This window comes from Miscanthus floridulus, chromosome 11, assembly GCF_019320115.1.
Source record: "Miscanthus floridulus cultivar M001 chromosome 11, ASM1932011v1, whole genome shotgun sequence".
Taxonomy (NCBI): domain Eukaryota; kingdom Viridiplantae; phylum Streptophyta; class Magnoliopsida; order Poales; family Poaceae; genus Miscanthus; species Miscanthus floridulus.
This window is the reverse complement of record NC_089590.1, coordinates 36,158,011-36,172,718: the sequence shown is the minus strand read 5'-3', so window position 1 is coordinate 36,172,718 and position 14,708 is coordinate 36,158,011. Positions and strand designations below refer to the sequence as shown.

Sequence of the window (14,708 nt, the reverse complement as noted above, 5' to 3'; positions counted from 1 at the left end):
ATCGAGATCTACTAATTCTGAATGAATGAAACCACCACTACTATATACTACATGCATTGGCCATGCCCTAGGGCGCACAAGTAGAAAAAAAAACTCCACATCCGAGGGGAATGACGTCCCCCACGATTTTTCACTAAGAAGATCTTATCACGCAGATTGAGAAAATCTCCGAACCCCAGCCCTACCCATATACAGTTGCACCGCATCCCGTGATATGGGACGGCCACAGACCTGTACTTTGGCGTGGGACTGACGAGTGGATTTTTTTTACCCTCAAGTCTGAAATTCGCCCCGGAGGGGATTCGAACTCAGAACCCGAGCGGTGCTGCAGGAGCGCTACACCAGCTGATCTAGCGTCTGTTGGTGGGCGCACAAGTAGATGAAACCAGGGGAGGAAAGTTTTGGAAGGATTTGAGGATTTCAACCTTCTGCTGTGATGATGCATTTGGGCTTGTTTTTTTTTCCTCATTGGATGAATCATTGTTGTATAATATATATACAAAATATTGTGTAACCATGGGGACCTAAAGCGACGGGGTGCTCCAGGGACCAGGGAGCAAGCAAGCAGACAGATGTGGATTCAAAACTTGTAAGGACATTGATTTGTTTACATGCGAGAATGCATGGTCCCGAAACAAAATGTCCTTTTCATTTTGAAATGCAAGCGTTTCTGCATGCATGACCACAGGAGCCGGATGTGCCGTGGTCTTTTTTCATAGATTTTATGATTTGGTTTTATACTTTTATTGGCGACCACAAAGAGTCATTCTTTATTATTTAGGAGATAGACACTACAAAAAATCTGGGCTTGTATGACAAACCGAAATTGTCATGTAAAGTACTGAATTTGTCATAAAATGTATTATATGACGAAAATGCGGCGTCACGCCGGTCGTCATATAACGACCGTCACATAATGTACCGTGTGACGATTGTATGAAAAGCCGTCACAAAATGTGATGACCTTTTGTGACGGTACCATTTGGTCATCACATATTGTTACCTTTTATGACGATAGTATTTGTCACATATTATTTAGTCAACCCGTCACTCAATATATTAACCGTCACAAATGCCGACTACGTATCCTGGTTAATGCTCGCTATTATGACGATAAGAAGCCGTCATCTATAGTGTAGTTAACCATGGTTAAGAAGCGTCGCGCATTATATATTCATTCAGTGATGAATCTTAGCACAGGTCATATAACATAGACATAAAAGTCATGCCATCATTCACTTAGAACCCAAATCATATGATATATTACATAGCGCAAATAGGTTCAACCATCACACAAGTTTGTCTTTTGCATATGCAAATAACTTCATATAGCTTATGATAAGACAGAGTTTGTAGTTCCAGCAATACATTAGCCCCCATGTCCTTTACTACAAAGTTGAAGAATTTGCACCTTGCAAGCATTTATAGCTCACATGTCCCTCACTTCTCTCCTTGCTGCAACTTTCAATTGAACAAAACAACACAAAACAAAATAACAAATCAGCAAGTATGCATGCTTGGTGTTGGATTCTTGAAAAAATTACAAAGAATGTAACTTAATTGGAGATATCAATACCTTGAAGAGGACATAGTAGATTTAATTAATAGATCAACTAAGCTTCACATTGGCACAATGGATCTGTCTGGCACAAATAGCAAAACAGCTCCCTTCAAAAAAATAGCAGACCATCATACTGGTTAGGGGTAGGAAATAAAAACCTACGCAGTGATACATGAGCATTATATGAACTAGTATAATGCCCGTGCTAACGCAACGGATTTATCTTGGAGACACACATGAAAACAACAAATGTTTTTATTCCATAGTTCAACTTTTACACAATATCTTTGAGCATGTATACAATCCGGGAAACTAAGAAGTAATAGTAAAGTTTTTTCTAAAACATTTGGTCTCATAATTACGGGGAATGTTAACATGAAAGCTACAAAAAGATTCCCTGTTCTACATAGGATGTTGATTACATCAACAATATTAAGACAGTGCTAGTGGATGGCCTTGTGCTGCCCACATGACAGGACGCCTCAATTATAAACTCATACTTTTTATCACCAAAACAAGGCTTACAGCTGCTCGGTTTCGCACAGTAGCGAGGGAATAGAAGGTGCGAATACCTGGTGGATTAGTGCCATATGGTGTGTCAATATCCGTAGAACAACTTGACATTATATATTTTAGTCATCTCTCTCTATCCCAATCTGCAGAAGGGAACCATGAGATCTGCCTGTTGCTAGGTGTTTTATCAGCATCAGAAGAGTTGTTCTTTTCAGCATCTTGATAAAGCACTTACAATCCAATTGATTTTAAAGGGATATGAATATATTATAACAGGAACATACAATTTACATGCTACCGTTGCTGTAACCTGAAGAAGGTAGAAAGAGAAGAACCATAACCTAGTAAAATTCCTTATATTTCGATCTACACATTCAAAGGCACACTAACCTTAAAGTCTCATGTGCCTATCTGTTCAGTAGAAGGGCATGGCTGGCCGGCCTGGTCATTGGGACGGAGGAACAGCAGCAGGACCTCTTCCTCTTTAGCTGTGGAGAAGAACTGCAGCAAGGCCTAGTGGGTATGTTGAGCGCCGGTGGGTATGATGCAAGAGACCAAAGAATGCATAATCAGATAAACAAATGAACTCTGAAATCACAGTATTTCTTACAGTTGTTCTGGTCTCTGCTCTTTCCTAGCTATTCTTGGTGCCCTGAGTCCTGTTGCTATTCTCCTGGATCTACACAAGAAATTTTCTCCTATATCCATGCAAGAAATTATCGGATGAAGTTAACAAGCAGAATTCAGAGGACGCATGAATAACTAATGCACCAAAAATCTCCTCACCTTTCTGTTTGTTCCCGGCCTGGCTTCTGCTCTGTCACTATGACTCTAAGATGCCTATCTGCAAGAAAGACGCAACGCAGAGAAGACCGATGTATAAGCATCAATAGCACGACCTCGACAGTTCTACTCAAAATCCCACCTTAATCCTCTACCTCCAAGGGCGAGACACGTCTGAAGAAAGCAATTTGGGAGCAAAACCAACAAAATCAGCCCAAGAACCAAGCAAATCCCACAACCGTTTACAAAAACGGTTTCTTACCTCGTCGATCTTGTATGAGTCCAGATTAACGTCGGTGAGAGACAACCCCGGGTACAGCATCTGCAATCAACCAATACGAGCGAAACCAGACAGGATTGAGCAACGGCGGCCGAAAATCCGCGCACCAGACCAGAACGTGCTAGAGGGGACAGAGGAGGTAGAAAAAAAATCGTTACATTGACTGGCGCTGCACGGCGTGCGGGTGCCTCTTGGGCTGCCGCGGCGGGCGGCTGCCGCGGATGGCGGCGAAGTCCGCGGTGATCTCGTCCCTGGTGAGCGCGGCGAAGGCCCTCTTCGTGGGCAGGGCCGCCGCCGGCGGCGGCGGGTGCCCTCCACACGCCGGCGCGGACGCCTTCCCCGAAGCGTCCGATCTCGACGCGAGCAGTGCGGAGGTTCCAGGGGCGCGGGGGCTGCAAAGAGGCCGCGGCGCCGGGGAAGGAGGCCTGCTGCGGGTGCTGGTGCGGCGGCTTCTCCTTGTCCCGCGACGGCGTTTGCGGGAGCGGCGACGGGGACGCGGGGCCGCTGCCGTCCTTGGAGCAGCAGAGGCAAACAGATGGGGATGGAGGCCGAGCGGTGAAGTGGGGGAGATCGGGGGTGGGAGATCCAAACAATGTGAGCCGTTGCTAGGGTTTAGGTTATTTATTTCAAGCTGAATGAATGTGAGTCGTCCGTTGATCGATCCAACGGCCAGGAATGATATGCAGATCAATTTGGGCTGGGCTGGATCTACGTTTGGGCTGAATCTGATGTTAATACAGCGCGCTTATTATGTTTATAATTTATCGTAAAATTATGATAATTATTTTAAGAATATAAATTAATTCAAATGAAAAAGTCGTCAACTACAAAATTTTAGAACTCATCAAGATCTACAACTTTCATATTGGTTATTTTCCCATCCGTGTTTATTTGAACTTTTAAAAATTTGAATTTCAAAATATTTAGAATTCAAATAGATTTTTGAGGTTATAAATGATTCCAGCCGGAAAAGTCATCAACATTAAAGTTGTACAACTCATTAAGATCTACAACTCTTATTTTGGTCATTTGTTCATCCGACAAAGTGATAGTAACATTGTTCACAAATTTTACATATCTCTCTCAAACTTTCATAAACTAAGACAGAGATGTAGAAATTGTGAACAACGTTACTACAACTTTGTCGGATTTGTAAATCACCAAAATAAAAAAGTTAGATCTTGATAAGTTCTACAACTTTTATATTCATCACTTTTTCAGCCGAAATCATTTTGGGTTTTAAAATTTGGTTTGAAGTTGTCATTTTATAAAATTCAGAATTTGAATTCTTCAAACTTTGACACATGACAACAAGAATACAATAACTACATAGATCATGATTTTAGAAAATTTCAGAAAAAAAAAATCATCGCATTTGGAGTTACTATGTGGGAGAAAAACTTGTTACAAGTTTTAAAAGGAGATTAAAAAGAGAAATCATTCTTGTTCGTCGCTTGTTCATGATGAAGAACAAGTGATTTTTCTTCTTAATCTGCAGCTAAAATTTGTAACTAGTCTTTCTCCCACATACTAACTCCAAATGCGATGCTTTTTTTTCCTAATTTTTTCTAAAATCATGCTCTATCAGTGTATTTTGTTTATGTTTCAATGTGACAAAGTTTGAGTAATTTAAATTTTGAATTTAAAAAATTACAAATTGAAGCCATATTTTAAGACCCGAAATGATGTCGGCTGAAAAAGTCATCAACATCAAAGTTGTACAACTCATCAAAATCTACAACTCTTATTTTGGTCATTTGTTCATCCGACAAAGTGATAGTAACATTGTTCATAAATTTTACATCTCTCTCTCAAAGTTTCATAAACTAAGACAGAGATGTAGAAATTATGAACAACGTTACTGTAACTTTGTCGGATTTGTAAATCACCAAAATAAAAAAGTTAGATCTTGATAAGTTCTACAACTTTTATATTCATCACTTTTTCAGTCGAAATCATTTTGGGTTTCAAAATTTGGTTTGAAGTTGTCATTTTATAAAATTCAGAATTTGAGTTCTTCAAACTTTGACACATGACAACAAGAATACAATAACTACATAGATCATGATTTTAGAAAAAATCAGAAAAAAAAATCATCGCATTTGGAGTTACTATGTGGGAGAAAAACTTGTTACAAGTTTTAAAAGGAGATTAAAAAGAGAAATCATTCTTGTTCGTCACTTGTTCATGATGAAGAACAAGTGATTTTTCTTTTTAATCTGCAGCTAAAATTTATAACTAGTCTTTCTCCCACATACTAACTCCAAATGCGATGCTTTTTTTTCCTAATTTTTTCTAAAATCATGCTCTATCATTGTATTTTGTTTATGTTTCAATGTGACAAAGTTTGAGTAATTCAAATTTTGAATTTTAAAAAATTACAACTTGAAGCCATATTTTAAGACCCGAAATGATGTCTGCTGAAAAAGTCATCAACATCAAAGTTGTATAACTCATCAAGATCTAAAACTCTTATTTTGGTCATTTGTTCATCCGACAAAGTGATAGTAACATTGTTCACAAATTTTACATATCTCTCTCAAACTTTCATAAACTAAGACAGAGATGTAGAAATTGTGAACAACGTTACTACAACTTTGTCGGATTTGTAAATCACCAAAATAAAAAAGTTAGATCTTGATAAGTTATACAACTTTTATATTCATCACTTTTTCAGCCGGAATCATTTTGGGTTTCAAAATTTGGTTTGAAGTTGTCATTTTATAAAATTCAGAATTTGAATTCTTCAAACTTTGACACATGACAACAAGAATACAATAACTACATAGATCATGATTTTAGAAAAAATCAGAAAAAAAAATCATCGCATTTGGAGTTACTATGTGGAAGAAAAACTTGTTACAAGTTTTAAAAGGAGATTAAAAAGAGAAATCATTCTTGTTCGTCACTTGTTCATGATGAAGAACAAGTGATTTTTCTTTTTAATCTGCAGCTAAAATTTGTAACTGGTCTTTCTCCCACATACTAACTCCAAATGCGATGCTTATTTTTCCTAAATTTTTCTAAAATCATGCTCTATCATTGTATTTTGTTTATGTTTCAATGTGACAAAGTTTGAGTAATTCAAATTTTGAATTTTAAAAAATTACAACTTGAAGCCATATTTTAAGACCCGAAATGATGTCGGCTGAAAAAGTCATCAACATCAAAGTTGTACAACTCATCAAGATCTACAACTCTTATTTTAGTCATTTGTTCATCCGACAAAGTAATAGTAACATTGTTTATAAATTTTACATATCTCTCTCAAAGTTTCATAAACTAAGACAGAGATATAGAAATTGTGAACAACGTTACTATAACTTTATCGGATTTGTAAATCACCAAAATAAAAAAGTTAGATCTTGATAAGTTCTACAACTTTTATATTCATCACTTTTTCAGCCGAAATCATTTTGGGTTTCAGCCGAAACGATTGTGAAGTTGACAAAGTTTTAAAATTTTAAATTTTGAATTCCAAAAAAATGAAAACTTCAAACCAGATTTTGAAACCCAAAAAAAGAAAAATATCTCTTGGCCCTAATATTTTAGGCCCAGCCTGTCTCCCTCCACACGTGCGCCCTCCACATTTTTACATGGGCCAAGGCCTAGCTCCGAGCCCAACAGACATTGGTCAAGGGTCCATATCCTACTGGGTATTTTATGACATTCGGGTCGTCATATTTGATAAAACATTCAATGACGACTACTATCGTCACATAAAAACTATATGAATCGTCATAAATTCACAATCGTCGACTGGCTTCTGGCGCCTGCCATTTTGTGACGAAACTTGGTACCTTTACGTGACAAAAAAAATGATGTCGTCATAAATAGTTTTAGGTCTTCTAATTTTATGACGCTAGAGAAATTTTTGTCATATTATGTTACATTATATGACAAAAACAGGCCCCGTCATGAGGCATTTTGTCATAGAAAGACAGATTTCTTGTAGTGAGAGCAGATCATGTTAGTTACATAAAACTGGTGTGGTGCTTTGTAGCAAATTGTTGTTATGTGATGGTAATTATAGGAATGGAACCCCACCACTCTTTATAAATGTATTATTAATACAAGTACTTTACTTGATCTCGAAAGACTTTGGTCCCGGTCCATGTCTAGTGGTTTTAATTATATAAGATAAGACAGTAAAATAGAAAAATCGAGCAAAACATGCTAAAGATGAATGACATGGTGTTGACACCAAAAGTGTCAAGAGAGGCTGAACAAAAAAAATTCTAACAGGTTTAGCTGGTTTCCCAAACCGGCTAAGCTGGTTTTGGAACTTTGTCAAAATGCATAGTGAACTCTAACATTGTGTTCCTCCCATCGAGACGAACAATACACATATATTGATCGTCTAGTTTGGAGTTCGGATGAAGAAAACACAATTTCGAGAGGGCTGTCCAAGAAAACATGCCAGGCCGGTTTCTTCAAATTGAAAAATGGATTGCATTATATATGCTTGAGACATTGCAAGGTGTCCGTATCCCAAGAGCAATTAATGAGAGATATCTAAAGAAGTATTTCCCAAGTGTCTGTGGAAGAAACCTAAGTGATGTCCAAACAATGGTAGATATACAATATCACCCTTCAAATTAAAAGCGGTTGATACATGCATCGCCCTTAGTTTACAAATAGCCAATGAGTTGAACAACGTTGCTGCGGTTTATATTTTTTTAGGTTCACATAAACCACACCTGAAAATAGGAGATATGTTGATAGCCAAAAGTGTGAAGAGAGGTTGAACCCAAAATTTACAGCAGAAATAGGCTTAGCCGGTTTCGATTTTGGCACTTTGCCAAAATGCATAATGGAGTCGACCATTGTGTTTCTCTCGTCGAGACAATCGAAAAACATATATGGACCGTCCAATTTGGATTCTAGATAAAGAAAACACAGTTTCGAGGGGCTGATACAGGAAAACAGGCCTAACCGGTTTCTTCAAATTGAAGAATGGATTGTATCATTGCATTTCTCTCATTGAGCTGATCAAGAAACATATATAGATCTTTCAATTTAGAGTCTGGATGAATAAATTATGGTTTCAGGAAGGTTTTTGCTCTGGACTCGCAAAAACAGGTCGTACCGATTTTTCCTAGTCTAAGCTTGAATTGAATCTAACTCAATGGAAACTTGCCGTCGATTGAGGTAATCGAACTACATAATCATTGAAAATACATCTAGTACTCCTTTTTCCCTCTGTTTTCCATCTACTACCTCTCCTCATTCTTTGTTGCTATTGCATGGCCGATGGATCGATGATAACGAAGCTCTAGAGTGGTTAGGCCAACTAGGGCAGCCCATCACTGTCGCATGCCCCAATGGGATCCCTCCTAGGCATGTGGCGTTTTGGGTTTTGAGCGACCTTACTGGCATATCTCGCGTATCGTGCTCCGGTGAGGCTCCTCAAGCGACATGTATTGCATATCGCACTCATCGCTGGAGGTACTTGGTAAAGTGTTTGCCTGTGAGCACACTGTTGGCATCAGCCGACTTGAGGATTGGCTAGGATAATCTTTGGCTCACCTATACCGAGCGATCTAGCTCCTTATCGGTGTACTAACCGTAATTCGTGTCAACACACTTTTTGACGACTCCCTGGGGATGATCGATCGACTATACTCTAGAACCGATCTTTGTGCCCTAGCCAATTTTCTTGTTCAAATCCACCTTTCTTATGTGTCTCATTATTGTTGCATCTAGTCCAAATGACTAATCACATCTGGTGTTGGACCCCTATAATCTTTCTTACTGTTGCGCTATTATAAGGATCAACAATCTACTATCAGGATGTTGAATAACAAGTTCAATGGTGATTTCAATGATCCAATGGGTCAAGGGAGCATTGTAATGTCTACACCCAAACCTAAGGTAAAAACAAGTGGAATAACTAAGGATTCCCCTCTTTATCATGCTATGAATATGCTTATGACTAGATTTGATGAATTAGAGAAAAGAAAGTTTGGTGCTCCTATTGTTACTTTACCTTATGATGGATCAGCCATGTTTGCTAGTCAACCTCAATATAGGAGGCTATTTCACTACCATTATGATTAGAATAGGTCTATATCTGCTAATTAATTTGAATTGGCCTCTTCGGTGCCTGAAAATGATAGGGCCAATTTAGGAGGAGTTAGCACTATACTTCCTGCTACTACATACACACCAAATTCTGTTAGTACCTCTCGAACAAATAACAGGACAGCAGCAACGTGTGCTTCTTTGCGTCATATTATGGTGTTGCCTGACTCTCCAAAGTCAGCGAGCATGGTCCCTTTGATTGAGGCTTCGTTCGATGCCTCTCAAACCAATTTGCAGGAATTTGTTTATCTGTGTAGGAAATCAGTAGAGGCAAAATTCGACATGCAAGCTACGGTTGGTGGAGATGCACATCATTTACTTAGCAACATGAAACCTTTGTCGGATGATTTAGCTCCGGCAATGCCTAGCAACGTGATCGCGTAGATGGAATCAGATGGTAGCACATGAGACACAAGGATTTTATACTGGTTCGGGGCGCGGTGGTGCGCTAAACCCTACTCTAGTTGGTGCTGCTGCTCTTCTTATATTCATAGGCTCGGTTACAAAGGTTGTTGCTCTTAGCTACGAGGTAGATTGAAATGAGGCGATGGTGTCGTGGTGAACATGTTAGTCATGGGATCCTTAGCCCCTTATATAGGTAGAGGGGTAGGGTTACAACGAGGGCGATCGACGCTATAGATTGGATTTCTAGTTTGTTACAACAGATCAATCCTATCTTGCCATAGCTAAGATGGCGGAAGATATCCTTGATACGTTGTGATCTCCAAGTTGGTGGTTGCATCTAATCCTTGTGGGCTTCATCCTCGAACGTCCTCCACTGATGGGCCAGATACATGGTTGGTGAGGGTACCCCGGGCCCATATATCTGACAACCGTCCTTGGTTGAAACTCTTAAATAATCCAGCCAGAACAAGTTGATTCCACTATTAGAAAAAATATGATATCGGCGAACCCAACCAAGGAAATAAAGTTCTGGATCGTGATGTTTTGCTAGAAAAGTCTAATGATAATCGAGAGAGCCTCAAGATCACTATCAGGTCTTCTGGGTTCAAGGGCCAAGCCAAAACTCCTATGAACAAGCAAAAAAAGCCACTAGCGCTACTGTCCAGAAAGGATTGACTAAGTCGCCTTGAAAGTCAGCCAAGCTAATTCTAATGTTGGCGGACAACAAAAATCAGCCAACCAATTTCCCAAACCAGTCAAGCTAGCTGCAAACAAAAAACACAACACACTTACAATTCAAAGCATCCGAAGATTAAGACTTGGGAGGCTAAGAAAAATGAAATCTTCGGTAAAGAGGTGAAGATACAATCAGATTTTGACTAGCTCATGAGCAAGTACGCAAGCATGGTCGATTTGATGAATCTACCCATAAAAGAAAGAGCCTGATCATCCCCAAAACAAGTTGAGCCTCCAAAACAAGTTGTGGAATTATAAATTGAGGCTTCAATTTAGCAACATGTTTCTTCATACCTTCTTGTATCATTTGGAAGAATAATGTTTTGCAGGACTTATATAGAAATATAGTGGAAAATACATCAAAAGGCGCAATCTAGAAAAGCGTAAAGTACATTTACGCAATGGAATAAAGAAGAAGGCCCACATACATTGAAGATCTAGGCGCCAAACCACCGAGGAAGGGGCCTAGACCCAGCCACCAGCCCACCTGGCAAAGGCGATGGCTAGGTGGGCCAGCCAGGGTGCGGTCCGCACCCTAGGTGCAGCAGCTCAGGCCTAGCTTCCTCAAGCAGTGCAATTAATGCTACCCATGGGCGGTTTGCATGGGATCTCTGGGTAATATACCACCAAACCGCCTTGGGCACTTGTATAAGAGGAGGGGGAGAGCCCCCTCTCTAAACACAGACCTCTTGGAGCAACACCTCATTCCCACCTTTGCACTTTTACATTTTAGTAGTCATTTGAAGCAAGGCAAAGCTACCTTAGAGGGCTTGACTCCTTGGAGAATTCTTGGTATGAATAATATGAAGAGTTCTTCCATTGTCTTGTTCTCTACTTATCAATATAATCATACTTATCAACTAGAGTATAGTTCTTATGTTATGATCTTGGCATATGAACTAGCATATAGTTCCTATGTTATGAACTTAGCATGTAGAACATTAAGCTTAAACATTCATACAACTTATATGATTAGAATTAGAACTAAGTTGAGGTGGCATTCGTTGTTCCTTTGGGTTTGCCCATGTCCTATGTCGATCTATAGGGTCGGAGTCCCAGGGGATATGGGTAGTTTCTTTATACACTGGCGTGGTGCTCGGGTATACGGGAACCTTCAGATGTGATGGTGCTCCACGGTAGAGGGGTAGGCGACAGGTGGTGATAGCCCTGTTTGTCCTTTGTAATCCCCCATGTTTGGGTATTCGTATAGGAGTTCGTAAAGTCTCTCACGCTTGCTGGCAGACCGGTGCTCAAAGATCTCCCCGTCCATCTTACACTTAGGTCTAGGTGTAACCATGTATTTGTATGATCATCAGCTATTCTTTGCATGGCTATATTAGGATAAGCCTACTCCACTTTGGAACATTCTTTCATTATTTCTTTCTCTTTTATCCTTGAGGTTGGCCCAAGTGTATGACCGGTTTCGTTCTACCAAAAAACTACATCGAGAATCTAGTGGCACTCCAAAGGAAGAACTGGTCTCGTACCGCTTCTTCTTCTGCTACTCCTCCATCAAGCGAACCAGCACCCCAGTACCATCCGCTACTAACTCCATGGCCAAGTCACTCCACGAGTACTCTGTCCCCATTATTGCCAACGTGTCCATTGGGCCCGCTATCAACACGGGCAATGGAAACTTTGAACTAAGGACCGGCCTGATCACGATGGTGCAGGCAAACCAGTTTTATGGTTTGCCCAATAAGGACGCAAACGCCCACCTTCAACACTTCCTTGAGCTATGTGACACCATCATCATCAAAGATGTCACACCTGAAAGCATCAGGCTTGGCTCATTTCCCATCTCCCTCGTGGGGAAGGCGATGTAGTGGTTCTATAAGGATAAGGAAGCTGTCAACACGTGGGTAAAATGCTCCATGATGTTCCTCACCAAATTCTTCCCCATGGGCAAAACCAATTCCATGAGGGGGAGAATTTCAAATTTCTAGCAGAATTCCATGGAAAACTATCCCCAAGGCATGGGAGAGGCTACAGGACTACATCTATGCATGCCTGCACCACGGGATAGAAAATTGGCTCATGCTCTAGAACTTCTATGATGGGTTAACAACCATGTCGAGGGGCACATTGATGTCGCTGCTGGTGGAGCTTTCCTCTCCCTCACCATCGATGGAGCTACGACTCTCATCGGGAAAATGGTGTCAAATTTGAGCTGGGGGAGGAAAGATCACAAAAACAACAAAAAGGCATGCATACCGTGAAGGACGCGGACATGCTTACCACAAAAATGGATCTCTTAATGAAGAGGCTAGACGAGCGATCCCATCAAAAAGAAATAATGAAGGGCACCGTCTAGGCCAGACTCGCATACGACATGCAAAGTTTGTGGCAATGTCGGACATTCGAGGAACGACTGCCCCAAGACCCATGAAGATGCTACCTACATCAACAATGGGTTCCGACAACAAGGTTATAACGGGTGGGACAACCAGTCACAGCCACAAGGAGGTAATTTGAATTTCAACTCCAATAACAATTTGAATCAACCATCCTTGAAAGACTTGGTCTTAGGCCAAGCTAAAATAAATGAAAATCTCACAAAGAAGCTTATGTTTAATAACAAAATGCTAGAAAAATATAAATTCTAAGATTGAAAAATTATCTTCCTCTATTAAGAATCAATTAAGATTTAATAAAATGAAGCGAACACGGCGCCTCCTGAGGAAGTGGGGGTGGCGGAGGCACCGACTGCGCTAGAGGAGGGGCATACGGGAGGAGGCGTGATCGAGGCATCCCCTATAGACACAGCGATGGCTTGGACTTTGGAGCCCGAGCTGCTTGCCTCCTCTGCCATCAGAGGGTCCGCTCCCAAGGGAGCACCGGTGATGGAGGAGGTTCCGTTGGCTCCCGTTGGGCTAACGCCGACGGTTGCGATGGCCGACCCCTCGGTTGGGGCTGGGCCCTCCTGGTCCCTTGTCTGGCCGGGCGACAATCCACTCGCGTGGGGAAGAAACTGGCTCCATTAGTCCAGGTGGCTAGACCTGAGCAACTCAATGTTCACCCTCGATGACCTGGTGGAGGTGAAGGAATGAATGAGCGTGCGCTCGGGACTTGAGTCCATAGTCTGCTCTCTGACCGACGCGTTGGGGGTGTTGAAGGATGACGTTGCCCCAGCCGACTAGGTTTGTTGTGTCTTCACATTTTCTACTTTCAAGCCCTGTTTAAATAATTCTAACCTAATTTTTTCATAGTCCCTTCTGATGCATAGCCGAGAGAAGTCCCTATTCCTCCATCGCGAGAGGGAGGTCTGGGGGCTTGCTACCAAAGTGTCGTGGCTACAGGAGGAGGTGGCGAGCCTCCAGACCAAGGAACAGGAAGCCTGTCAACACACCAATGAGGCCGAGGACAAGCTCAAGGCTATGGTCACCAAGGCCGAGGAAGATGACGCAGAGCTTGGATGACTCTGCCCGGCACTCGACCTTGCCCATCAAGAGGGCGCCGACGCTCGGCGCGCGCTAAAAAATAAGCAAAAGTTGAAGGAAGAAGCCAAGGGCTTGGCCGCCACCTTGGCCGGGGATGTTGGCGTGCTCTAGAGGGAGAAGATGGTCCTCGAGGAGCAAGTGAAAGGTGAGGCTCTGGTTACCTTTTTGCTTGATGTTTGTAGTTGGTTTTCTGACGCTCTTTGATGTTCAGCTTGGGCAGTCCTACAAAGGCAACTCTCTGAGGTGCAGGGTCAACTCTAGTCGGAGAGCGATAATAATGACACCTTGTGCACCACCATCGGGTTGGGCTTCAACGACGTTAGGGTCACCTCGGTCATGGAGACAAGCTTGCTCATAGTCCGGGTTACCCAGATCCCGGATCAGGGGCGCACGCTCTCAAGGGAGGCCCTGTACACCGGCGTCCATCACGCGTTCGCCATCGCCCGCTCCCACTACATTAACATCAACCTACCGGTGATCAGCGAGGGCTTCACGCCTGGCTACACTGATGCCGAGCTGGATGAAATTGAGAAGGAAGTGGCTCTCTCGGCACAGGACCTGGCGGAGAAGGTCAGAGAAGAAATCCTACCCAAGGGTGTTTAGTTAGATAGCTGAGTCCGGCGTCGGTCTTTTTGTAAAGACTTTTATTATGGCTAGAAATGTTGTTTGGCTTTTATATATATATATATATTAAAGTTTGTTGCGATCCAACCCTTGTTTTTATGTTTAAGGCATTAGAAACTTAAGTTGCGAGTGACTAAGTAATGATCACACTAGTGAGCAAGTGATGCCGTAGCCATCGGGGCGTAGGCTTTTTGCATTCGGACCAATTTTACTCATCGTTTGTTTTCAGCAACTCTTATTTCTAGGTCTTGTCATAAAAAAGAAGGGTCGGATGGGAAAATGT

At 41.6% G+C, this 14,708-nt stretch overlaps 1 protein-coding gene and 1 long non-coding RNA gene across 2 annotated transcripts; both read right to left on the bottom strand.

Annotated features, from left to right (window-relative positions):
* Positions 1-1,252: 1,252 nt before the first annotated feature.
* LOC136494683 (uncharacterized) lies at positions 1,253-2,400 on the bottom strand. The gene is made up of 3 exons (XR_010768656.1): positions 2,134-2,400; positions 1,577-1,668; positions 1,253-1,461 (listed from the first exon to the last, which is right to left on the bottom strand). It is a non-coding gene; the product is annotated as an uncharacterized lncRNA (long non-coding RNA).
* Positions 2,401-2,609: 209 nt separating this feature from the next.
* On the bottom strand, positions 2,610-12,593 carry LOC136491786 (uncharacterized). The gene is made up of 6 exons (XM_066488023.1): positions 12,576-12,593; positions 3,296-3,742; positions 3,120-3,179; positions 3,013-3,031; positions 2,861-2,918; positions 2,610-2,772 (listed from the first exon to the last, which is right to left on the bottom strand). Exons 1-6 carry the CDS (start codon positions 12,591-12,593, stop codon positions 2,754-2,756), a joined length of 621 nt encoding a protein of 206 aa, XP_066344120.1. The 3' UTR covers positions 2,610-2,753.
* Between the last annotated feature and the right edge of the window lie 2,115 nt (positions 12,594-14,708).